Below are 26,538 nucleotides of genomic sequence, written 5' to 3' on the forward strand. Positions count from 1 at the left end.
AGTGGATTGTCAAACAGATTAAACAATTCTTACAAAGCAAAGAAGTCTCTAAATTTATGGGTAAACACAACATTTTACTATTTTTTTGTTATTCGTTGAAATTTCATTCAAAAGCTTATCCTATACACTATGAGCTCATTATAGGGAAAGACGTCACCCCATATCACATTAACCTGTTCATTAATTACCCGCCCGTTATTTGGCCACTGAATGGTCAGACTGTAGGAGAGTTGACTTTGTACTGTGTAAATGCATTATCTTTCACATAATGAGCTCATTTAAGGCAATGACATCTCCTCTTATCACATCAACCTTTTAACATTTATTACTCACCCGTTATTCGGCCAGTGAGCAGCCTCCCCGTAGCTGAAATTGACCAGATCTGCCTTGTGTTCTATAACAGCTATCATCTGGGTAAGGACCAAAATTAATGTTCTTTATCCCCGATGCAAATTTAACATCTATTATATCGTTGCGGTACCCGCTGCCAAAACATAGGATTCAAACTGCCTCTAGCTGCCGGGCAACCTCGGTAGTCTAGTTGGTAAGACACTGCTCTAGAATTGCAAGGGTCGTGGGTTCGAATCCCACCCGAGTAACATGCCTGTGATATTTTTTCACAGGACTCGGGAAGGTACTGAGTATACAGTGCTGACACACATCGGTGTATGGGTAAGGACCAAAATTAAAGCTATCATCTACACAGGAAGATTGAAGGATGTGCAGTTACTTTTAAAAGTAGAATACAAAAAATTAACATAAATACACCAACACAGTGAAAAGGATGTATACTTTCTCGAGTTTTTGTGGCCAAACTCAGAATGTTCTTTAAAGGAGCTTCACAACTCAGATTCCAGCGTGTCTAGTTTTCTTACTCACCGCTCTTACTAGCGAGCTTCCAGTCTCCATCGAGCCTAGCCTGGAATCGCCGATCTTAATAACCAGAACCTGAGCACCTGGAGCAACGCCGTTCTTCTCAGGCTCGTCAGGGAAGTTGGCGGCCGCTATACAGGCTACGTGAGTACCGTGCGAGCCAGCGTTAGTTACTATGTTAAGTATGTTACCGTCGTCGTATATGTTTATTGAATAATTCAGCATATCTGTAGAGAGAATAAATAAACATTTGTCAGTGGAGGTTCGTATTGTGGGGTGTCAGGGCCGAGCGAATATGAGCAGTGAACTCAAGCTCTGGTGTTTCTGTCATGTCTGTGGGTCGAGTCCCGGTCGTGACACACTTGTGTCCTTGAGCAAGACACTTACATGTATCTATAATTGCTTCTATCCACCCAGGGGTAAATTGGTACTTGTGAGGGCAGAGATGGTTCTTGTGATTGATTTAGTTTAGTACAGCACATATTTCTTGCACAGGTTGTATACTCCCCTTTCTTTTTTTCTCTGTTCAGTTAAAATTAGCTGGAAACAACCCCCAAACAATAAATTATGTCAACCTGTTTCTACTAAGCAGGGTTTTTTTGCAATTTTGTTCATGCTTAACAGCTTTATGGAATTGTTCTCAGGGCCCAATTAATTAAGCCATGTAAGCACAAAAACTTGCTCAGCACACACAAATTATGCTTAGCAGAAACTCCGTAAAGTTTACATTGTTTCGACCAGTACCCCACTCCATTTTTTCAGCAAAGAAGTTCACTAAGCAGTATTGTAACAGCTTTATGGAATTTTCTTCTCGGTTGTAGGGCTTACCTGCTAATGAAAATGCAGCATATTGTTGTGACTCTTTGTAGCTAGTGAGCACCACACACGACGCTAAGTCACCTGTCTCCGAAGTATCCACCACTGCCCTGTATGTACACAAATTATAATATTATTATTAAAGAGGGACTCCAAGATCAAAATTGAGTTTGAATCAAAGATTATAGAGCGCCGTAGGTGCAAGATGCGGTACTCGGGCTGAAATGTGAAATCCCACTGGACGGCATTTCGGCAAGTAACTCTTTTGATACAACAATAGATCAGTGCAGATCAGTGCAGACAATGACCATTTCTATCAATGGAAAACAAAACATTCACTTGCTGAAATGGCGCCAATGCGTATTTCACGTTCCAGCAATAGATAAAGCTTCAGTTCCGCATCTTGTGCCTACAGCGCTCTGTAATCTTTGGTTTGAATAGATGGAAATTTGCATCAGCGATAAAGAATTCTAATTTGGGTTGAACCCATATACACTGATATGTGTTAGCTCTGTATAGTCAGTACATTACATGTAAAGGCATATTACTCAGGTGGGATTTGAAAATTGAGTTTTGTGATGCAATTATTTTCAATAGATGGGTTGCAATACGCGTCATTGACCACCATATTTGATGTATTTTACACGTGAAAAGTGCACAAGAATCACGCGCAGCGCGTGCACTTTCTACATGTAAAATACATCAAATATGGCGGTCAATGACACGTACTGCAACCCATCTATAGAAAGACTCCTTGTGAAAGAGGGGAAAATATTACAAGTCACAATTCTCAATTTATTATGGCGTAAAATGTCATTTTATTTTAAATTCTTTCAATGTAAAACGTACCCCTCTTTAAACAAGTTGAAAGGCAGAAACGAAGCACAACACGGTAGGTGAGTGCCTGTTTTTAGTTTTATTAGACTTTCCACTGGCATAAAAATATAAATATACAAGAGGATACATAAAGAAACAATGAATCAAAAAAGCTATAAAATACCAGTGAATGGCGAGGAGGAACAGGTGACCAGCACCTGTACAAAGCTGCCCTGCCACAAAGAATGTCCCCTGAAACCCACCCCACAGTTAAAAGCTACCCATCCCACTGCCAAAAAAAATACAAAAAAACAAAACAATGTAATGTCTTGGTGAATATACACGTCAGCTGTACAACTGACTGCCAAAAAAAAGGCACACTCTGAAGTTGTTCTAGGCGTTTATAAATGTCCACCAGAAGCCAGTTTGCCAAACTGGACGTGAAGTGGTTAAACAGTGCTTCTTACCTCCAAGTTTCTCCATCATGGAAGACGACGCAGTCATATACTGGACCAGGGTCGTTGTACTTCTTATCTGATGTGGTTAATAAGTCTACCTGAGCGGCCAAGTCATCTCGTGCCAACTTCTCTTCCTGGAATGGAAAAAAGAAAAAAGGAAGTAATGACAAGCGTTTCCTATGACATGAATGTTGTAGAGTTGTGAAGATGAGGGACTCAGAAATTTATTAAATCAAATTGAAACAGGAAGAAAAGGATGTTGAGAGACATTTTATATAGATATCTGCTGGATGCAGGAGACGACATTGATATGAGATAGTTTAAGATTGGAAGGAAAGGGTTGGGTCGGGGAGGTTGGTGACGGGTGAAAGGTTGGTGTTGGGAGTAGAAAGACCTATTGTTGGGCTGAGGAGGTTGTTCGGTGGAGGGTTTGTAATGGTTGGCGGGGTGGTGATGGGTAGAGAGTAGGTGGGAAGTGGAGGTGTGGAGTGGACAAAGTTGGTTGGAAGAGATTAGTTACCAAAACAGTTTGTATTTCGAAAGGGCTCGTGATGGGTGGATTGTATTTTGACTCTTTACCTGTTTTGTTGGGTGTGAGTGAGCATTATCAAAAGCATCTAGCCTCCTAATAGCTTCAGCTAAAGCGACTCTATGAAGAGGATCCCATAACTTCTCTCGTCTCTCTTTCTGTTCATAAAGAAAAACAACCTCATCGTTGAACTCATCACTTATTTAATAGTTAAGATGCAAAATGTAATGGCCTTGTCACACGAGGCAACTTTTACAAGTAACTTGGCTAACCATTCTCTGAATTAACAAACTCAAAACTGGCTTAAAACCAAGTAAAATTTAACACTGCCCAGGACCATGGTGAGCCAAGCAACCTCGGTGTTAGGTCGAACTGGGTTAACTTTTCTATGGGTTAGATGTTATAGTGTCAAAGGAATCTCCGGGTCTGTTTCAATCCATGTAGAAGACTTTTTAAACGGGTCGCAAGATACACAAATCCAAGGTAGGTAGTGTAAAAAGGGCCTTTGTCTCTTTAAAACACTGGACACCTTTGATTATTTTCAAAGACCAGTCTTCTCACTTGGTGTATCTCAACATATTACATAAAACAACAAACCTGTGAAATTTGAACTCAATTGGTCGTCAAAGTTGCGAGAGATATGGTAAAAACCCTTGTCGCACAAGTTGTGTACTTTCAGACGCTTGATTTCGAGACCTCAGCTGAGGTCTCGAAATCAATTCAAATAATTAAGTGAGAAATAACTTCTTTATCAAAAACTACATTACTTCAGAGGGAGCCGTTTCTCACAATGTTTTATACAATCAAAAGCTCTCTATTAATCAATTCCAAGTAAGTTTTTTATACTAACAATTATTTTGAGTAATTACCAATAGTGTCCAGTGCCTTTAAGAATGACAAGAATTAAAGCCACTCATGACTTCGGAATGACCAGATTCACAATCTCTTTGGCTATGGTATACTTTGACTTTAACAACTTACTTGTATTCTTTCTTTAAGTGGCTTAGGGTATAATTCATACACATTCTTCACCCCTATGTGATATCTATTGGTAGGATTCTGCCAGCTTGGTGGGATCTGTAAACAAAAGTATTCAAACCAAAAGAACAAATATTTCATTTATTAAAATTGTTTTCTAAAACATATTTTATTTCACTATTATCGATTATTCTGAGTTGTATTCAATCTGAGGTCAAGACGATCTGCAGACGGTATGCCGTCTTGTATAAGACACACCGCTCCGCTCAGTAAATCAATTTAAGCATCACCACTGCCTCTCAGCAGGAGCACGTCTCCACTGGAGACCCTTATTGATTTGTAACACGGCGTAAATGTTCTGCAGTCGTGTTCACTCTGACTGAATCGAGTCTATTTGAGATCCATGTCTACGGGTCTATGACCCTTTCCATTGATTGGATATTTAAAGTAAGATAGTGTTGGGTCAGTTTGTTAGTAATTATTAGTTTGGCAATTCACTCAGGCCTTTACTTCACTGAGGCAGCTAGGCGGTTGCCCTTATGCACTTGGTCATTGCCTGTAACATTTCTATGCCCTGGTCATTGCCTCCATGCCCCCAGTTATTGCCTCCATGCCCCTAGTTATTGCCTCCATGCCCCTAGTCATTGCCTCAATGCCCCTAGTCATTGCTTCAATGCCCCTAGTCATTGCCTCCATGCCCCTAGTCATTGCTTCAATGCCCCTAGTCATTGCCTCCATGCCCCTAGTCATTGCTTCAATGCCCCTAGTCATTGCCTCCATGCCCCTAGTCATTGCCTCCATGCCCCTAGTCATTGCCTCCATGCCCCTGGTCATTGCCTCCACGCCCTTGGTCATTGCCTCCATGCCCCTAGTAATTGCCTCCATGCCCCTAGTAATTGCCTCCATGCCCCAAGTTATTGCCTCCATGCCCCTAGTCATTGCCTCTGTACCTTTCTGAAAATCTGTTATACTATCAACAGCTGCAGTGCTTCTCACCAAGCAATTGTATTGGTCATTCATATTTTATGTGAGCATTTAACGATCTTTGACTTTGCAGACCTGTAAGTGTCTTGCTCACGGACACAAGTCTTGTGCATCTAGCCTTATTTCTAGATTCACAGAGCATTTCTGATTAGCATGACCACAACTTGTCACAGCGACCCCATTACGTCTTCGAAGTTCAAGGTGAAATCTTTTTAATCTACCTGTAGTTTTCTTCCGGTGAGACCGGTGACTTCTCCGTCTTTAGCCTCGACGACGGTCGATGTATTTACATCCCCGCTTCCTGTCGTGTCGATGATGTCAACAATTTTAGGAAGACCCTGAGACGTAACCTGTATTAGGCATAAAACAAGGTGACAGAAAAGAGGAATTTTGAGATGTAGGTGAAATAAATATATATTTAAGGGAGATTGAAACAAATATCTTTTTTGTTGAAACTTTCTATTGATATGCTAAATTTCTTACTTATTTCCTTGACAAAATGAGCTCAATTCAAGTATTGATTAATACTCGAAATAAAAGATATTACATCTTGATTTAAGCAAAATAATAGGCACAGTAAAAAGAGGGGAAAGAGTTATTAATGTAGACCAAAATAAAGACGGGGCCGTCAGTGTCAAGGCTTGTAGAAGACAGCAGGGTACTCCCCATGCACAAGCTTCCGCATCGTGTCATCTGCATAAAAAAAATGCTATGTCAGATTTTTTGCCTCAAACATTAAAAAATAGATTTTTTTGAGTGAATGGTATTTCAAAGAGTATCACCCGCTCTAACGAAAAAAAGTTTAACTTTTACTTTTAGTGGTCAGGAACCATGACAAAACTTCAAAACATTTCTTATAAAACGCATTTGAATTGGTCACGTGATATATTGTCCGGATCCCGACAAAAACTAATTTTGAACACTTTATTTCACTGCTACTAATAATAGGCGGACTTTTTCGAGCAATGTAATTGGCTCAAATGAAAGCTTAACTTTCTCGACCCCATCAAATTACCTATTGAATTTTAAATCAAAATTTGGGGGTCAAATCGGCCAAAAATCTGACATACATGTAGCATCTTTAATATTGAGTAGATAATAACGATTTTTGAGCAGCAACTGATACATTTGTGAAGCATTTTGCCCCTACTATCTAGGCCTGAAATTTCATCTTTGAAAGGGAAAGGCCACTTTAATTTTTCTAAGGGCACTTCCATTGAAAAGTCTTAAAGTCTATGAGCAACTTTGTAGGGGCACGAAGGCCAAGACAAGGGGCAACAGAGGCAATGGCCTCAGTAATTCTAGGCGTGCTATAGGCCTACAGGCCTGTATGCTTCGTTTTTGAAAGGGCAAGGGCACCAAGGCATTTTCTTCTTGGTAAAGGGCACCCTATGAGGAAATTGCAAATTTGTACTGGAGCATTTCATGGGCACCAAGGCAGTGATCAGGGGACACGGAGCAATCGCCTTCGTTGCCTCCGTGAAGTATCAGGCCTGGGCCTACATGTCTGTGGGAAATCGTTCACTGCCGATGACACGAAATAAGGAGTAGGTCACTTTTATGATGTAGGCCACCCGTTTTCTTCTTACGGCATGAACGAATCATTGATCGGATTAGGGAGTAACAACATAGACCTACTCATCGGTTCCTGTTGTAGGCTGGATTCAACATACTAAAAACAACACATTACAATGTTTATTGCTGTTTGACACGTATCAATGCTCATCTGATTATGCCTTGGTCAGTAAGCACGTCTTATGACAGATTGGCGTAATGTTTTTTGTAATCATATCACATTCATTGATTATTTAAAAAAAATTGGTATCTAATTTTAAGGTGATATATTTTTTCAGGCCTTGAACTACGAAGGGGAAAATCTCTTGAATTAGGCCTACTATATAAAATGCAGGGTTGGTATGGATAAAAAACATACTTGTTTAACTTAGTCTGAAAGCTTACTGATTTGAAGTTCATACTAAACAATTTTTTTCTGTGAGATATTTTTCTTCTGAAATGAATAAAGCCTAGATGTAGATTCAAGGAAACTGTCTGAAAACCTTGAAGCAAAAAAAAAAGCTGATGTCAGTTTTTAAAACCAAAATTAAGGACAATGTGTTTACATGCTGGAAATTAAGTGTTTTTTGTTCACTGAACTCACACTGAACGGATAAAAGCCCACATGTTCACAGGTTTGTCATTTCATGTATGTTTGGATGGTTGATTGATCACACGAAACATGAACACTGTCTGTGACTACATTTGTTTGTCTACCAATCCTGTATACAAAATATGTATGTACCTTTTTTTAGGGCCTACAAGTTTTTTCGCACGTACATTTTTAGTGCCTGAACGATTAAAGCTATAAATCACATGTGTCATGTGTGTAGCAGCAACCACTTGTAATTAATGAACTTCAGCATTTTCCCTTGTGAAACACTATACAACTGGCATTTTACACATTTCAAAATGTTCTGACTCATAGAGAAATAATAGTAATAGTATCTTCAATTCTTGTTTTAAAAACATTGATACTATGCCAACCTTTATTACAGTATCTAGCAGCGTCTCACATTAAATTACGGTCCGCAAATAGCCGGGTGACGCACAGGAAATTGTGCAAATAATGGCAAGACATGAGCAATGTCTATATTACTTACAATCAACTCACAAGAAAATGAAATGTGTTTATTACTAAAAACGAACCTGATGATTCATAACTCAGTTAAGCTGTTGAAAGACTTTTCATCTTCTTGCAGGCTCTAATTAAATCATCAAAATGTACAGCACAGTGGTTATGTCTTTTTGAAAGATTACAAAAAAAATTAAAATGAAATCAAACACTATTTTAAAGCCATTGGACCCTTTCGGTAAACACTATTGTCCAAGGCCCCCACTTCGTGCATCACAACTTATATATAAAACAACAAACCTGTGAAAATTTAGGCTCAATCGGTCATCGGAGTCAGGAGAAAATAACGGGAAAACCCACTCTTGTTTCCGCGCGTTTCGCCGTGTCATGACATGTGTTTAAAATAAATCCGTAATTCTCGCTAACGAGAATTTATATTGTTTTACTGTTTTCTCAAAAAGTAAAGCATTTCATGGAATAATATTTCAAGAGAAGTCTTTCACCATTACCTTCTGTAAACCCTGTAAATTATTTGTAAATCTGTGAACTTTTATTTTTTTTTCTGTACCGAAAGGGTCCAATGGCTTTAACCATAATTGTTATTATTTGTAATAATCTTGTCTAGGTTCTCAGTCTGTTTTCGGAAAGAAAAAAGAAATGATATCTTCCATCAACAATAAAGTGCAGGGTTCCCCCCTGTTTTGTTTAACTGTAGGGCATTCTGGACTCACATTTTTAATGATTGGCCCAAGCATTCTGAATTGAATGTTTTCTACTTGGTGTTTATCTTGATTTTTGGGGTTGAACAAAGAATTGACTAGAGTGGGATTCGAACCAACGATCTCCGGATTAACGTGCCGGCGCTCTACCAACTGAGCTATCTAGCCCTATATTGGCGGGTCCCTATTTGGGTGTACATTGGTGTTTATCTTGGTACGAAAAGTTATACTGTACTGTGCAATCTGGAACATTCTTCAAAATGGTTCTCTAGTGATGTTTTTTAATACCCTAAGACAGGGCTTTTATATATAACAAAATCAGGATTCTTTAAATGCATTCAATTCTGAGCCCAAATTTTAGCAATTTTGAGAGAACAAAAATTGTTCGTATGTACAATAGGTAGTTTTGTTTCAATGGACCCGTCAAACAATCAAATTAGCTTGAAATAAAACAAACACCATTTCCCATCGTCTTACTCATGTATTGAGACGAACATCTGTACAAATATATCTAGTGTCATCTGATGTTAAATTACAACCCTTGAATGGTTGAGCAACTGACTGAGCAAGATGGAAGATAAGGCAAAAAAGAAAACATGTTTAGCATCCTCTCTTTTTTGAAAAAAGGAAGGAGGGCCTTTTTTTCTTCTTCCTTTTTTTTAAATGGTCACCAGACATATTTTTTAATACAAACGACTGGACTGTTTTTCATAACGATTTTTGTTGCTGAGATCAATAAAATTTATAATTTTTGTTTGTAAAAAAAAAACACCATATTTTTTTCTGGTTAGGCGGCTTCTTAAACATGTTAAAAGGAAGAAAGCAGGCATGCTTTAACATATTTTTATTTTTATTTGGCCTAAGTAAGAGACATGCTAACGGAATGAGTCACTCTACGATGACATGTAATGTCACGGCTTCTAAACATCTCAGGCACGGCCTACAACATACATTGGATGCATCACCACGATGCAGCCCTGGCTATTACTCACTGCAGCAAGGACCAGTCAGGGAGGATGGATCCGTGTTTGTGTGCCGCCTGTGTGGATGGAGTGCGTAAAGCTTCGTTGTCACATTCTGGGATTAAGCACAACGAACGTGACACTTTTGCGTTGTTATATATTGTACAGGTGTCTGGGGGATTGCTCGTTGCAAACGAGGGACAAATTAGTGTAATAGCAGCGTGATTTGACACATTATCGCACCGTACGTTGTTGTGGAAGGTTCAATCACATAGCAATAATGCAATGTAAATTGTTAATGCAAATAATGAATGGAAGTAAGCACAATACAAATTATGCATTAATTAAACCCAGTGTAATTAGTTTTGTATCCAAAACTAATTCTTGGTTTTTATTTCAAAATTTATTTTATCCATTATAAAAATATACACAAAATCGTCATTAATTAGTGAGTAAATGAAAGTTTTTGGTTAGTCTTTACAGTTGAAAAAATAATTTATCACAGCATTTTCCTACACACCAAATTTCAGTCAGATCATCTTCGAACAGTAAAAGGCTTTCAACCAAAAAATAAAACGTTTAAGCAAAAACGACTACAACTTCATCCTTCCGCTTACATCTTGTACTTTTGTTGACAAAAGGAAAACTCTGCCTGGGAAGACTAAATCAAGCCAATGGATGATCATTATCAAGTTAAACCAAAATTGAAGGCCATCATGTCTTCAACATGTAACAAATTTCACCACCTAATTGTCAAATAATTTTCCCACTGACATTTTGTAGTTTGACAGAGCACTGAGCAGCCATGTACGATGTATGTTAGGCTTGATTACGTACTAGAGCCAATGAGGGATGAAACAGTGACTCACCAAACTCCCGATTGTGACAAATGTAAATTATTACTATTTCAGGGAAACCACGGGGACCAGAGTGGGGAAGCGGGGCGAAAAGAGTGGAAGACACTTCATTATTGCTGCGTTCTTCGGATGGAACGTAAAGTCGTAGGTCCCTCATGTTGTACCAGTGTTGTAGCCACATGCAGTGGGTGGTGCTGGGCGGGCCTGCCCAGAACTAACATTCTAACAATTTTTGCCCAGCACTCGGAGCAAAGTGCTGCCCAGCACAGATTTCCCAAAGACTGCACTTCAGCAATGCATGATAGCCCCATATCTAAACATGAATAATCTGGTAACTGCTTGCCCTTGGTGGACTACACGTAAATTGGATTTAGACCCCATCACTAAACTACAATACTGAACGCACGTAACAAATATAACGAGAAAAAAAAAAACAGTTCAATGCCTTCCTATCACTTTATTGCGAAGAGTAGAGGGTTTGCCGTGACGTTTCTGGCAGTGGCTTCTGACTGCGCCGCAGCACCTTGTAAACCTGGTTAAATGTCGGCCTGCTAGAGCCAACCTGAGTGATAGATGAACAGTGACTCACTAAGACGAATGTATTATAACTATTTCATGGAAATCACAGGGACCAGAGGGGGAAGCGGGGCGGGAAGAGTAGAATAATTACATCCATGATGCAGAGATTTCTTGTAAAGGCACCTGGGACCCGAGGGGGTTCTTACATGATGTATAAGTTATGAGCCAACTGTGTCAAATTGTTCACTCTCGGATCATGAGTCAAAATGCAAAGTTTTGTCAGACCTATGTTTTCAGGCTCAATACCCATTGGAGCATCGGTGGAATGCATGTTTTAAATGCCCCTTGGTCAGTTGCTTTGGTGCCCTTCTTTTGAAATATTCCACTGCAAATATTTCACTTCACTGTTTAACTTGGAACTTGGAAGGTAAATAGTTTTTCCCCTACAACTGAAAAGGGGGTGGACTATTTATCTTTTTTTTCTTTATTTAAATCTGTTAAATCTGGGAACTTATGTACGCGCTCTCTTTACAGGCCTAAAATTACTGGGAGGCCACGGAGGCCCTGACCTGTTGCCCTGGTCTTGCCCTTGATGGTGCCCCTTCAAAAGTTTAACGTTGCCGATTCCAAAAAAAAAAAAAAAAAAAAAAAAAGGGATTTGCTCGATGTTCTGGCTGTGGCTGGCCACTGGCTGCTGAATGCACGGTAGCACCTTGTACTGTACAAATGTACAGTAGGTGCTATGTACACAAACGGGCTTCATACATATGTACATGATGTAGTGCTAAAACACAGCTCTCTGCTTACGTGCTTACATAATGGCTTACATAATGGCTTAAATCGTAAGCACTTTTAACACCCCATGGGGTGCAATAAAAAAAAAACGCTAATAAGAACCCATGAGGAGGACGTCAGTGTTGCAGACATTTTATAATGAATGATTAAGAATGGATTCAGAATCCCATTTGCAAGTGCTCTGCACTATTCACTGACCTTGACTAAAAACTAACGTCTCACAGACTAGTGACACGCGCAAATCCCTTGATAGCCCTCACATTTTTGATTGCAAGCTGTTATGTCCTAATCCCTAAAATCACTGACGCAAGTATTGATGTACGCTTATAACATTTAGTGTCAACTTCTTTGCTCCATGTCTGTACGAACTCTTATTCACAACTCAACTCTTAACTGAAACAACAAATCAACAGCGCGTGCACAAAGCTTAAAGTGGCACGCGAATTAAAGCGAATACACTGCACAAACGTTTCTCGCTGCTTTGAGAAGTCGATGCAAATATCCGATGATCCCATACCTCAAATGAGCATAAAACAGCCACGGCTCACAGTTGGGTGGAAAATTCACAAGACTGCAGGGCTTCGAGCAGCTCAAAGCATTTATTGGACCAGAAATATTTTTACAAAACCAGAATTGAAATGAGAAAAACAAACACCGTATCCAGTTGAACATTTTGCACTGAATTTGAACAAGCACTAAAAGAAATCGCTCTCATTGTACTATTAGAACTGTATTCTTCGCTTCTCAACAGAATTGAAAGAATTTACCTGAGTGAAAGACAACATTTGAACAACACTGCCAAACTTGTCCGGTTGTGAGTTAACTGGCCCGATGCTAATATCACTGACCTCGGAACGGTGGCCCAGTGTACCAAATTGAGGTTTGGCAATCCCTATAAATCTAAAATCAGGGGTGAGAGTCACTGCTGACAAAAACCTTGTCTGAATTTTAGGAGGTATGTTGAAATGATGGCTTTTCCACCCAAAGGAACACGTTGCCTTGGACCGGTTGAGTTGGTCTTTGAAAAGCGTTTATAACCGTTTGCTATAAAATGCATTGTTGAAAAGATGAATTAAAAATAAAATCAAATGATCCACACAAAAATATGCCTCGAAATTGCATGGTTTTCCTTATTACCTCGTCGACTAACGCGGTCGGCCAATTATGGACGTCAAATTTTTGATCCCCTTAACTGGCCGACCGTGTTAGTTCGCAAAACAAAAGGAAAATCATGCAATTTCGAGGCAAATTTGTCTGGATCATTGTATTCTACTTTTAAAACATCATTCTAACCCTAGATGCATTTTATAACAAACAGTTACAAAATTCTTTTTATAGGGGGCTTACTGCCAACTCATCCGATCCAAGGCAACGTGTCCCTTTAATCCCCAAGGTTTAGATTTCACAGAGCTTTTAGGGAACAGTGTCCTCAGCACTAAAGAGCTATAGATCAAAGACCAGTGTTTCTTTATTGTGAAAAAAAAAAATAATGGCCGATTTTCTTTACAATGCTGACTTCAAAAAGTCTGAATTCAGATAAAAGACTGAACGTTCTCTGTTAATGGATGGTTTGACAATGAGGTCACTGGAGTACATCTATCACCTTGGAGAGGGACTGTAACTTACCCAATTACATGCAGGGACCTCAAATTGTCAAGGTGAGGTTTGCAGCATCACTGTGCAATTTGAGAACAGTACTACCACAAACCTCACCCAATTTTACTCCCACCATGCTCCAAGTTGTTACTTGTTACTAAAACTTTTTTAATTTAATAATTCATAGACATTTGCACACTTTAACAACAAGACTTTTGGACGATCCTTCTTCACAGTTCTCGCCAGTAGTGCATGTACTAAGATCTAGGCACGCAATACTGATCAGAGCTGCAAAAAAGGACCCCTTTTTTCACTCATCGCAAAGCAGAGCCTGACTTTGGGGAGACACTTTAAGCCTCGGGTTCATTCTTCATGCAATTTCAAATGCAAAGCGAATTTTGACGTCTCTGTTCTTGCAGCAAATGTTTTATAGGAGATTGACCACAGCTCAATTGTTGCGAATTATTCATTGTGAATTTGTGTTGTCAAAATAGGTATGGTTTTCGTATTTGCATTCGCATTCGCAGGAAGTATCAACCAGGCTTAACACAGGAAATGAAAATTGACTAAAGGAAGACAAACTTTCCAGATTTTCCCACAGTTGTTTTGCATTGACTGGGAAGAAAACTTAAATGGAGAATATTTATGAATTTGACACTCTCTTTTGTTCCTCCTTTAAATGAAGAGCTTGGTTAATATTTGACATCACAGCTCTGGTTTCACTGCAAACGCTCCAGAGTCATGCTCACCACAGGCACAGCTCAACTCTCTGGCGAACTGTTGCCTTGTGGACTTGTGACGTCAAGTTCACTTCGCTTTTGCATTCTCAGGAAGTATGAAACAGGCTTCACTCAATTAATCACAACAAAATTTACAAATTTATATGGAAAAGTTTCCGTATCTTATTTACCTTAATGAGATATCCCTTTTTGTAAAAATGAGTGAAAAAGTGGTGGCGCCATACGGAAAATTATCCTATCAGATGGACCTTTTTTTCGGGCTTCATACTCAGGTATGACTCAAGGAATGTAATTAATGTAAACAAACTGATAATCAATATGATCAACAACGATTGTCAATGATATTTTTTATTTTTATTTTTTATAAATCCTATATAAAACAAAAAATTACACAAAAAAGAAACATGCATTGTAATTGTATAACAAAAAATCTTGGTTTTAACAAGTTATAAAAAAATTCAATGGCCCAAAATACGCTTATATAAAATCTTCCACCCCTTTCTTTAAATATACCCCGCCCACCCCCATCCTGCCGGGTTTTTGTTGATGACTGACTGACTTACTGGTGGCCTGTTTTTCAAGCAGCATCACAATTATATACGTCTGGACACCCTCGAAAAAGTACCTACAGTAAAAAAAAAACCGAATATTTTTTTTCTTACCTGCAAACCTGGCGCTCCTGGGTCGACGCCCGTGTCCAAAATCGCGATGGTGACCCCCCTGCCATCATATTCTGGATATTTAGAGAGAAATGCTGTCGCTCCTGTCTCTTTCTTTGGCAGTAAACCGGACGCAGGGAAGCCCTTATCAACTAGCGAAACCATCTTCCTTCCACCATACGGACTCTCTCGCCAAAAACTAGTCAATACTAGAAATTATCAGTCACCTTTTTGTAGGTGGGTTAAGGGCATGTGTTTGAATTAAATCCCATTCAATGTGCACCTGTCCGTTTCAGTACCTTTGTAGCGATAGGAGAAAAAATAATGAACATCAGCCGGTGTTGCAGTAGAATCGATTATCAAGAATCGACAAAAAATCCGGGTCCTTTCATTGATTGATTGCGTTGTTTATTGGGAAACGATAGAGGGCGGTTATTCCCATAGCGATTGTAAACTATCGGACAAGTTTACTGAAAACAAGAGTTGATTGCAAGCCGTTTTGAGGGGTAATATTAAGATTTGTATGGAATTTCAGCTTGATCTATCTTATTGCTAAACTAGGATATATGCATTTTCATATAGATATTACAATGACTGAATGAAGAACTAGGCAGTGCTCAGTAAACAGGAAACACTTCCTCATGATCTCATGTTCGTTGTTTTGCTATTTATTTATTAAAATACAAAAAAATGAACAATTCTGGAGATTGTGGTCGTGTGGATGGAGCAATGATTCATTAAATAAACTGGGTTGGGGGGGGGGGGCTGTGCTTTGTTTAGCCCACCGGGCCCACCATTAGCCCACCTGGTTTGGTTGAACGCATGCAATTATATACGCTGCCAGTCGTCGCTGCCAACTAAAAATAATTTATAAATATGCCAAGATATTTGCTATTTCATATGTTGTTCAGATTGTATTGTATTTCTTAATTACAAATTGGCGTGACGTTTTGACCATTTTGACTTTTACAGACTCAAAATTTGTTGCAAAACCCTCCTCCCGACGGCCACAAGGAGGGTTACGTTATCGCAACTAACTCAAGATCTAGGAGACAAGAGGCTTTCTCGTATCTAATTTTTCATTACATTATTAAGCCTTTGATTTGAGAAAGACTCTGTTAGGGTCGAAACGCCAGACCATTATTCCCAATAACTATTCTTTACATCGACCATAGGTCCTTTTGGTTGGTAAGCAGTTTGCAACAGCTAACTTATGCTAATTAATGATATAGTGACATGAGTGGCACTCAACCCTGAGATGTGAACCACAGCGGATCATCAAGATGTCTAGAAAGCCAGTCAGGAAAGTTCCAGATACTATTGAGCTGCTTGAAAGAATACTTCAGCGGACAACTCTTTCAACACAAAGAACTGGACACAACAACGTTGAAGGTTTGTAGTAACTTAATTTCTTCATAGTATTAATTATTATAGCATCGCCCAATAAGCCTATTCGCAATTGCAGCTGCGCATGTCAGTTACTGACTGACAGCGCAATTTGTTTATCTCCTGTGACCTTTATGGGAGATAAACAAATCTATGTCAAAAGGTCACGGGAGATAAACAAATTGCGTTGTCAGCAGTAACAGACATGCGCAGCTGCAATTGCGAATAGGCTTATAATTTGATCTTTAAATAATAAGAATTAAATGCAAAATATACCTTTGTTTGTTTGGCACCATTCAATTGTTTAAATCATACAAATATTCTTTAATACAGTAAAACTAGCCTGTGAACATTTAATTTCAAACGGTGTTGGTATTTTTTAGATATTTTCAAAATTGATGTTTAAAGGCAATGGACACTATTGCTAATTTCTCAAAATAATTATTAGCATAAAACCTTACTTGGTTACCAGTAACGAGTAATGGGGAGAGGTTGATAGAATAAAACATTGTGAGAAAGGGCTCCCGCTAAAGTGGATTAGTTTTCGAGAAAGAAGTAATTTAACACGAATTTGATTTCATGACCTCAAGTTAAGAACTTGAGGTCTCAAAATCAAGCATCTGAAAGCACACAACTTCGTGTGACAAGGGTGTTTTTTTCTTTCATAGTTATCTTGCAACTCCGACGACCAATCAAGCTCAAATTTTCACAGGTTTGTTCTTTTATGCATATGTTGAGATACACTAAGTGAGAAGACTGGTCTTTGACAATTACCAATAGTGTCAACTGCCTTTAACTGTTGACTTTGAGTCTGGTACATATAAAAATATACCCATATTGGAAAGAGGTAAATCTTCTCTGAGTGCTTGTTCAAATAAAAGCAGTTTACACGTTTAAAGGCAGTGGACACTATTGGTAATTACTCAAAATAATTATTAGAATAAAACCTTAATTGGTAACAAGTAATGAGGAGAGGTTGATAGTATAAAACATTGTGAGAAACGGCTCCCTCTGAAGTGCCATAGTTTTCAAGAAAGAAGTAATTTTCCATGAATTTGATTTCGGGACCTCAGATTTAGAACTTGAGGTCTCGAAATCAACCATCTAAACACACACAACTTCATTTACAAGGGTGTTTTTTCTTTCATTCATATCTCGCAAGTTCGATGACCAATTGAGCTCAAATTTTCACAGGTTTGTTATTTTATGCATATGTTGAGATACACCAACTGTGAAGTCTAGTCTTTGACAATTACCAATAGTGTCCACTGCCTTTAACTTTATTAAAATTTCTTTCTAATTTAGATTCTGGTCTTGTAATATAACTTTTGGCCAAGTAAACATTTTGAGTTTCTTACCCCCAAATTCAAGCCCTGTTTTTGTGAAATTAAATGTGCAAAATGTTATTTTTTTCACTAATTAAGATGTCGGAGGCAAGGTCTATGGTGACTTCTTAAATTTCACTCGTCAAGAGAGGGAGAATGCAGTCAACCAAGCTGTCAAGGAGGCAGAGGACCGAGCGGAAAGAAGGTTAAAGAAATGTCTTCAAGAGGCACATCGGAAAGCTGAAGCTGAGAAGAGGAGGGCATTGGAGGAGGCTCGGCTGGTAAGGATTTTGATGAAGAGAAATCTGCGTTTTCTTTTCTTTTCTTTTGTTTTTGCGTCTGATTTCTTGCCTCTGGCATAAAGTCGCAAGTTGTGGCCTAGTAAACATAAACTCTGATCAGAGTTAGAATCCCTTTAATGCGCCTTTCTATTATATTATAAATTTATCATAAGAACACATTAGTTTGTTGTTTCTTCTGAAAATAGCGACCCCCAAGAACAAGTCACAAAAGCACCCTCAAGAGTCCTGTTTCCCATTCTGAAAACTGTGAGGTCCTGTGGTCTTAATAGTTTGTTTCACAACTATTTTGCTGAAGGGATTTAAACAGGTCGAGATCGCTAACGACCGGTCAGCGCTTGAAAGAGTTAAAGAAAACCCTGTGTTTCTTCAGGTTTTTAAAAGTTTCTTTTAAAAACATAATCTAAGTTTGCCATTGGGGCTCAAGCAGGGTATAGACCTCGTGCATTGACGGCCTCCAGCCGTCGTCTTAGAGGTAAAACGATGATGACGAAACATCAAAACGCCTGATCCGTATTTGCGATGCACAGGTTTGGTCAATGATAGGCCGCTTTTTTACCTCTAGTGAGGGCACCCTACTGTTATGACATGTGCATAAGGTCTATAGTGCACATTCAACTAAAGTCACCTCCCCCACCAAGGTAGATACATCTTTAATCGTCTTCATTTTATTTTCCACAGGAAGCAGAACATACTGCTGCCCGTGTTGCCGAAGCCAGGGATCAACGTGAGGCGGAGAGAATCGCCAAATTAAAATGGGCCTTCAAGATTGAGAAGGAAGACGCCCTGCAGAAGCAGTGGGAGGAATGCGAGAGAATTAAGAAAAAGGCAGTTGAGGATGCTATCAACGAGACGACGAAAAGACTGAAGAAAGAGTTTGCTCTCGAGAAAGAGCTCGCTATTGCCTCGGCTCTCGCTATAGCTAGGGTGAGTTGTAATTTTTTAGTTGACTTGAGGGTTGAACAAAGAAAATTTAATAGAGTGGCACACAAACCAACAGCCTCGGGATTAACGTGCTAGTGCTCTACCAACTGAGCTTTCTAACCCTATGTTGGCGGTTCCTCATAGGGTGTCTTTTACCAAGGAGAAATTGCCTTGCCCTTGCCTTTTCAAAACTGAAGCATACAGGTCTGGGAATGTTCCTATTCATTAAATCTCATTTATGAGGAAGAGATTTGAAGATTTGCCAAAAGTAGGTGTGTCAATGCTTCGCCTTTCTGATTACAGGAGAAGTTCCGCAAGAGATTGGAGGAGGCGATACGAGCCACAAAGGAGGAATGCGAGAGGATAGCTGCTGAAGAAGCTGCTCGAGTCGCCAAACTACATCGAGATGAAGTATTGAGATTAGAACATATGTAAGTGTCGGACATCTGGGTCCAATTTCATAGAGTGCTAAGCAGATGCAATTTTCTGCTAAGCAAACATGAGCAAGATACGTATGGTAAATGTGGAAGGGTTGTTGGCTGGTAGCTTTATTCTGGTTAGCATAATTGAAGATGAGCAGAGAATACTGTTCGAATACTGTTCCTTTCTTGTCTGAAAAGAAGTGATAGATTTACTCAATTTAATGATTGCTTGTTATCTTTGCAGTCGTTGAACAACACTTAACCACAATTTTGTTGAGGGCAAATTAATTTTCATTTCCTTGGCTGCCTCGTAACTATAGGGGTTCAGTTGAATGGAAATGTAACCAATATTATTACAGGGTTAGAAAACTCATGATTTAATGTGAATGGTGAGGTTTTTTCCCTCACTTGCTTCAAAATGAAATTGACTGCTGAGTTAACAGGGTATCGAGTCGAGACTAAGATTGAGAACAGTGAGAAATGATCTTGAGACAGGTCCTGAAACCAAGATGATTCTCGAGGTTAAAAATGGTCGCTAGAACTACAATTCATAATTTGTATTATTTCCCCCCCCCCTAAAAGCATTGAGGACTTGCAGCGACAGGTGAGAGACGAAATAGAGGCAAGAGAGATGGTCCAGAACGATTTCAAGGTAAAGACAAAAATATTGTTGAGTTTATTCATGAATTTCCTCAAATACAGTCACATTTTAAGATTACATTACATCCACTGAGATTTTCCAACAACAGAATGCTTTAAATTAAACTTTTGTATTTTCATTATTGAGGTTAGAATACGATCAATAATTATTTAGTATTTACAAGTGGCATTACTGCCCCCCTTGCACAACGCGCAGCACACTAAGGCCGTGTCCCTGACCGACAGCGATTTCAGCTACAGCTATGGCTAGATCAGCGCGTCTGTTATGTCAGACGTGGCGTGTAATGGTGGAGCAGTTAGAAGCACCGGATTCAAGCTCTGGTGTTTCAATCAATCAATCAATCAGTTTATTTCCACAGTTTCAAAATCACAATCAGTATCAAATCATAGGCAATGTAAGTTGGAAATAAAGAAATAAATAGTTGTTTGATAAGATTAATTAAATGAATAATAAGCATTGACATTCGTGAAAGTGTGGGGGACCCATACAGAAGCAAAGTGTGGGTTCGAATCCCGGTTGTGACACTTGCTATGTGAAATTGGGGAGGTAGTGCTTTCTGCTCTACCGGCCAGGCTTCTGACTGATGATATCCAAGCCTACATCTGTATGGACTGTAAAAGGGGTAACCCTGTTTCAGCCCTAGCAGTAGGTGGCCTCTGGATAAAAATAATCGTACCCCACACCTTGAAGTGGCCTTCAGGCCTTGTGTGTCTGGCGACTTGCATAAAAATAAAAAATAAAATAAAAAAATATATAAAAAAAAGACGTGCGATTTAGCCCTAGCTGTTATCGAAGTCGCCGTTTCGGACACGGTCTAACAAGTGTCTACCCCGCCTGGCCACCATTTTGAGAGTCCAAATATACACAAAAGAATCAACGCTCAAAATGATCTTCTTTTGAGTACATCATAAACTCTTCAAATGTTTGGCCATGATTTGGCAAAATGCTGGAAATGGTTGACACACTCAGTGCGAAGGTGCGCTCCGCACATGGGAATGTTAACGCACATTGTGTAGGGGAAACGCCTGGTTTTGCAAGGGGCTCAATTCAATGATGTTGCACCAAAAAGGAATGCATCGTTTAATATTAAATCTAACTCTACAAAAATACTCTGTGTTATGGAATATCCAAATAAAATATACTCTTTCTGTACACACAGAAACAAAATGGAGGGCTCTCTGAAATAAAACTTCACATGCTCTCCTAAGTCCAGCCTGTTTTGATATCATGGTCCAAGGCTCAGAGAGTGAACACCCGTTTCTTTTTCTTCTATAATTTGACATAAAATATCTACTTTTCAAGTTTGCTCATGAATTAACTTTGGGCCTGTTTGACCGAGAGCTAAGGTTAATCTTTAGACGAGTTGGGTAATAAAACAATTTTTGCTTCGAAAAATGTGACATTACAAAATAAGTTACATTGGCAAACTCATCTTTAGTGCTTCACTTTGGCATATTTTTTACAAACTTTCCTGTACCCACATGGGTACTATTGTTTTTTTCAACTGTTCAGAGCTTCTTAAACAACTGGATAGTTGGTACATAAAACTTCTGTGAAAATGCTTCAATGTACAACATGTACACTGGAGTCAACATAATGACAAATACCGAACTGTATTGCAATATTAAACTATCCACTAAAATACAACAGCGACGTCTCAGACTACTAGGGCACTCTTACAGAAACAGCAAAGAAACAAAACATGGAGTGAGAAATGGGGGAAGACAAAATACTCAACTGGACCTCAGTCGACTAGAGAGAGAGAGCGAGAGTAATCGTTTTCCTTCAAAAACATCTTTGCCATAATATAACCCTGACTCGACTTATTTACATAATAATTATTCACACTAAGTTTGAACAAAATAGCCATGTCTGCACCAGTTTGTTTTGTTGAGGTTGAGATTAAACAATAATTTAACATTTTAAAAGAACTTTTTAATATTTGTTTTCCTTGAAGGCAATCCAACAAGACTATCGTCGCTTCTTGGATTACACTGACGGCAAATACCACTCAGATTACTTGATGAGGCTACGTAAACATGGCATGAGGTACGATCATAACTGGGATCGCCGGGACAGTGAAGATGTAGACATATTCCCACTGCCAACATTTCTACACAACTATACCAAGCAGGGAAAGGTCAGGGCTGATGACCCTTCTGCCAAAGAGAACCGGTTTGCTCGAGTTCAATCCAGATAACATTGGCCTGTTCCAGTTCATTCCAGATCAATCGATGTGCCAGAGAGAACCAGTTTGTTCCAGTTCATCCCAGGTAAATCAATGTGTCAGGGAGAACCAGTTTGTCTCAGTTCATTCCAGATGACATTTGCACTGTTATATAAAGACATCACATGCTGACAGCGGCCATCACTGCAGGGTTTAAAGATGTAAAACATTCTAAAATCCCTAACTTTAAGAACTGAAAGACTTGGCAAAAAATATTAATGAATTTCCATTTTTGGAAAGATCAAATAAAAATTAAATACTTCATCAACGGAATGAACAAAACAATTTATGGCAATCTGGAAATGTATAAATAAAAAATTACATATTGTACACATTATATATACATGTATTTATGCATAGAACTTTATGCATACCTAACTATTGAAGTCATACAAATAAATTGTTTTGTACAAACGACTTACTATCAAAGACATTTTCTAATGAAGTGAATCATTTCAATTTAGGAAAGACCATACGCAAAGTGTGGACACTCCTTTGTTCTGTACACGAAAAATAATATTCTTCAACTGATCGGTTCTTTTCAGAACCAAACTTAAGATTTCCTTTGCTTTAAAGGTAAAATTTACACCTAGTTATCTTCAAATATTTCTACAACTTGGTCTGAAATCACAAACCAAGTGTCTTCATTCTTCTTAATCTATGACGCTGAATTCCTGAGTCTGCAAACTTTTCTCAAAGTTTACTTTATCAGTCATCGGTAAAGGAGGCATTGTTCCGCTCCGTTTGGTCATCGTTACCATGGACTTCTGACCGCGACGACGGTCCGCAACGCAAGAAGAGACTGTGTATAGATACGGGTTGAGGGAAGAGTTAATAGGTAGAATGAAAACCACAGACCAGGCGTACATCTCCACTGGTATGATGACATTAAACTGAGCAGCAATGCCCATCACTATGATCGGTAACCAACACAACAGATCAGTACCCACGATCAGACCCATCTTGGCGGCCATCTTGATTTCTTCAAATCGGTGCATGTGACGGTTGACCTGTTTGACCGAGATTTGAACGTGGATGAATATGACCACGTAGCATATGAGGATGGTCAAGAAACAGAGCAAGTTGACCCCAAGGAATAAGATTATAGAGAAGACCCACGAGGGCTCGTACGTCAGGGCCACCGGGATGCTAAACGTCCCGTTCGAGATCGGACTGCCAACATTTTTGGTGACCTGCGAGAAGGTCGTTGGCCTGGTTCTTAGCGGGAGGCCGATACACACATCGGAAAGTCCATAGAAGTTTGACTCCTCATCGGCGAGGAGTGTTGGCACCAGACTAACCGTCAGAGCGACACACCAGACAATGAACAGGGTGATCCTTGAGGATTTCCGCCGAAGATGAAACTGACTGAAGGGCAAAACAATGCACAAAAACCGATCTACAGTAATGACGGTGACGATAAACACTGAAGCTTCGCTGGATAAAATACTGATGGCGCTCGCTATCTTACATCCTATGCTTGACCGCCACTCGCTGGCGTGTAAGAAGTACTCGTCGCCATAGTAAATATCAAAAGAAGCTATGATCACCATGTATATCCCCATCAACAAGTCCGACACGGCCAGGTTGAAGACCAGAAACGAATGAACAATCTTACTGGATTTGCTGTTCTTCTCGCGGAAACGCCAGAGAATGACCCCGAGGTTGCCGATGAGGGCGCTAATACCGAGGATCCACATGAAGATGCGCAGAGCAGTGTTTGGCATGAGGTTGCTGCACATGAAGAGGGGTGGGCGGGGCTCAAGGGAGGTACAAGTAACGCCAGGGAAGTAGCAGCATAGTCGATGGTCGTCCACAATTCTAGAATGGGGAAGAAAACAAATTAAAGTCAAAACAAGTTTATTATTTTTTTTTATAACAGGGGTGAGAGTTTCCTGATTTTTATCAAGGGAACTCTGCAAACTCCAACAAAGGGATATAAACAACAAGCTAGCAAATCAGCCGATCTCTCATATACAAACATTGGTTTAATGTCTATGATTACGAATTACACAAACCAAGACGACAATGTTTATTCTAGTCGTTGTAAAATCAGCTGTTAGCTGGGCGATTCGAACCCACAACCTTGTGATTGCAACCTTGCAAGCCCTATTCTAACCACTTGATCACGATGATATTTGTGAATGATACTTACAGTTCTTGTAAATGACGTATTCCTTCAAAAGCATTAATGGCCACAGTGGCCTTGTTTTTGACTCCACGAACGATTGCCCTGAAATCAAATAGAAAACAACTTTTCAAAACACCTCACAAACCAACAAACTTTTCAAAACAAAAAAACATGATGGTGGAAGAAAAAGGAGTGGAAATGACTTACAGCTTTTGTAGATTTTGAAGTCCACTGAAAGCGTAGTCACGAATATGATTTACAGGCACATCCCACAAAGTCCTATGGAGAGAAATACACATAAAATAGTGTAGTGTTTACAGTTATGAGATTCCTCCGTTTTAAAACGAAATTCCGTTTTGTTTTCCCTTTTATTTTTTTTTTTTCTAGGATTAATTTCTAAAATAAGTGGAGATATAACCACAATAACGCCCAAGGTTAAAGAGAAGGGCTTTTTAAAACTATAGATAAATGTTAATAATTTGGCTTGATGCTTGCAAGTTTTAAAGCTCGTGCTTTCGCACTTTGCGCTCAGCAGCTCAGGGTTCAGTTATTTTTTTCTCAACCTGTGTTTAACCGATTCTATTCAAACGACCATTCCAAGACGTTTTCGCCAACTCTTGGGGCTGAAACTGGGTTACCCCTCGCCTTGGCGGCCTTTCACTTCCGTGTCATACTACTATTATAGGACTTCTTCTGTGCTGTTGTTTTTTGTTATCTGCTAAAAAGTCCTATACATGTATATAGGGCTAGGTTATCCCTTTCACAGTCCCCAATGGCATAAAATGTCATAAAATAAAAAAATAAAACATGACAGGTACAGCAGAGTGCAGCACATTCCTGGCGTATTTGTCTTATGATTTATTATTTGTGTATGTTTCATGTGGATCATTTGAATGAATAATTGTGTTTTCTTGAGAGGTAAAATGAAATAAAAATCAATTTGTACTTACAGTCCTTCGAGACGCCTGAGTTCCTGGAACGAATAGCTTTGAAGTTCGTCAATCTGGTTTCCTGATATATCACTGAAGAAATTAAAAATAATACAATAACTATAACCAATTGATACAAAAAGTTGTTTATGCTAAAGTAGTGTTCATCTCCTGAGAATTACTTTTTGTCATTACGCAAAAACGACAGCACCTCAGCGAGTTAATGTTTTAAGGGAAGCTTTTCCCGCTCTTATTATCTTTAAACCGTGAAAAGTTTTATGTAAATCGGTGGATATTGTGGTGTGTGTTGCAAACAGGAACTGGAAACTATTGGTAATTACTCAAAACAATGGTAAGCATAAAACTTACTTTGTAACAAGCTGTTGAAAGTATAAAACATTTTGAGAAACGGCTCCCTCTCAAGTATAAACGTAGTTTTTGAGAAAGAAGTAATTTCCCACTAAAATATTTGAATTTAATTCGAGCCCTCAGCTGAGGTCTCGGATCAAACATCTGAAAGCACACACCCTGTGCGACAAGGGTGTTTTTTTCTTCCATTTTACTCCCGCAACTTCGACGACTAATTGAGTTCAAATTTTCACAGGTTTGTTATTTTATGTTGAGATACACCAAGTTAACTTTGACGATTACCGAATGTGCCCGGTGCCTTTAAGCGGAAAACAAATGTCACCGTATAATGTTTTCGCGCGTAAATCATTCTTCAGTTTACTCATGATTAGTCAGATAAGATTGTCACAAAGGAGTGATCAGTGTTGCCTTTTGCCACAGTAGGAAACAATAAACAGACTTGAAACATTGCTAAGGCAAATACACAATTATTTCACTTTCTTTTAGTTACCTATTCCGATTAAAGGCACTGTGCACTATTGGTAAATGCTCAAAATAATTGTTTTCAAAAAACCTTATACGAGCAATGGAGAGCTGTTGATGTATAACACATTGTGGGAAACGACTCCTCCTGAAGTAACGTAGTTTTTGAGAAAGAGGTAATTCTCACTCAAGTAATACAATACTTCAGCTGAAGTTATTTATGCATCTGAAAGCACACAAATAATATGCAACAAAGTTTGTTTTCTTCATTATTCTCTTGCAACTGCGATGACCAATTGAGTCAAAATGTTCACAGACTTGTTATTTTATGCATATGTTGGGATACACCAATTCTCACTGTAATAGTACTTTTTATTAGTCAGATGAAAACACACATTTTTTGAACGAGGGTGTTTTCTCTTTTATTATTTATTCTCTTGCAACTTCGATGACCAATGGTGTCCAAATGTTTT

The 26,538-nt window shown here is 39.0% G+C and overlaps 3 protein-coding genes across 4 annotated transcripts in view; 1 reads left to right on the forward strand and 2 right to left on the reverse strand.

The window, feature by feature from the left end:
* The window catches only part of LOC139944891 (tripeptidyl-peptidase 2-like), a 38,646-nt gene extending 23,536 nt beyond the window's left edge, over nucleotides 1-15,110 (reverse strand). For both annotated transcript variants that reach the window (XM_071942049.1, XM_071942048.1), the window contains exons 1-8: nucleotides 14,934-15,110; nucleotides 5,676-5,804; nucleotides 4,474-4,569; nucleotides 3,543-3,650; nucleotides 2,973-3,097; nucleotides 1,702-1,799; nucleotides 880-1,100; nucleotides 334-410 (exon numbers count right to left, since the gene is read on the reverse strand). In XM_071942049.1, the coding sequence (XP_071798150.1) occupies nucleotides 334-410; nucleotides 880-1,100; nucleotides 1,702-1,799; nucleotides 2,973-3,097; nucleotides 3,543-3,650; nucleotides 4,474-4,569; nucleotides 5,676-5,804; nucleotides 14,934-15,095 (1,016 nt within the window). In that variant the 5' untranslated portion in view covers nucleotides 15,096-15,110. The remainder of the gene's footprint in view (nucleotides 1-333; nucleotides 411-879; nucleotides 1,101-1,701; nucleotides 1,800-2,972; nucleotides 3,098-3,542; nucleotides 3,651-4,473; nucleotides 4,570-5,675; nucleotides 5,805-14,933) is intronic.
* A 247-nt stretch (nucleotides 15,111-15,357) lies between these two features.
* LOC139945459 (uncharacterized) lies at nucleotides 15,358-22,488 on the forward strand. Its single transcript, XM_071942810.1, has 7 exons — nucleotides 15,358-15,436; nucleotides 16,163-16,322; nucleotides 17,741-17,922; nucleotides 18,622-18,867; nucleotides 19,168-19,295; nucleotides 19,869-19,938; nucleotides 21,905-22,488. The coding sequence occupies exons 2-7, from the start codon at nucleotides 16,214-16,216 to the stop codon at nucleotides 22,145-22,147; spliced, it is 978 nt and encodes a 325-aa protein (XP_071798911.1). The 5' UTR covers nucleotides 15,358-15,436; nucleotides 16,163-16,213; the 3' UTR covers nucleotides 22,148-22,488.
* Nucleotides 22,489-22,696: 208 nt separating this feature from the next.
* The window catches only part of LOC139945458 (uncharacterized), a 41,189-nt gene continuing 37,347 nt past the window's right edge, over nucleotides 22,697-26,538 (reverse strand). The window contains exons 23-26 of the mRNA XM_071942809.1: nucleotides 25,256-25,327; nucleotides 24,513-24,584; nucleotides 24,330-24,407; nucleotides 22,697-23,995 (exon numbers count right to left, since the gene is read on the reverse strand). Coding sequence (XP_071798910.1) covers nucleotides 22,828-23,995; nucleotides 24,330-24,407; nucleotides 24,513-24,584; nucleotides 25,256-25,327 — 1,390 coding nt within the window. The 3' untranslated portion in view covers nucleotides 22,697-22,827. The remainder of the gene's footprint in view (nucleotides 23,996-24,329; nucleotides 24,408-24,512; nucleotides 24,585-25,255; nucleotides 25,328-26,538) is intronic.

The sequence above is a fragment of the Asterias amurensis genome, chromosome 12 (genome assembly GCF_032118995.1).
Source record: "Asterias amurensis chromosome 12, ASM3211899v1".
Lineage (NCBI taxonomy): Eukaryota > Metazoa > Echinodermata > Asteroidea > Forcipulatida > Asteriidae > Asterias > Asterias amurensis.

Excerpts from the sequence above, each read along its gene's own strand:
- LOC139945459 (XM_071942810.1), top strand. The coding sequence starts at position 16,214 with ATGTCTAGAAAGCCAGTCAGGAAAGTTCCAGATACTATTGAGCTGCTT. Across the intron at positions 16,323-17,740 it reads TGGACACAACAACGTTGAAG|ATGTCGGAGGCAAGGTCTAT; the intron begins GTTTGTAGTAAC and ends TCACTAATTAAG. Across the intron at positions 19,939-21,904 it reads TGGTCCAGAACGATTTCAAG|GCAATCCAACAAGACTATCG; the intron begins GTAAAGACAAAA and ends TTTTCCTTGAAG.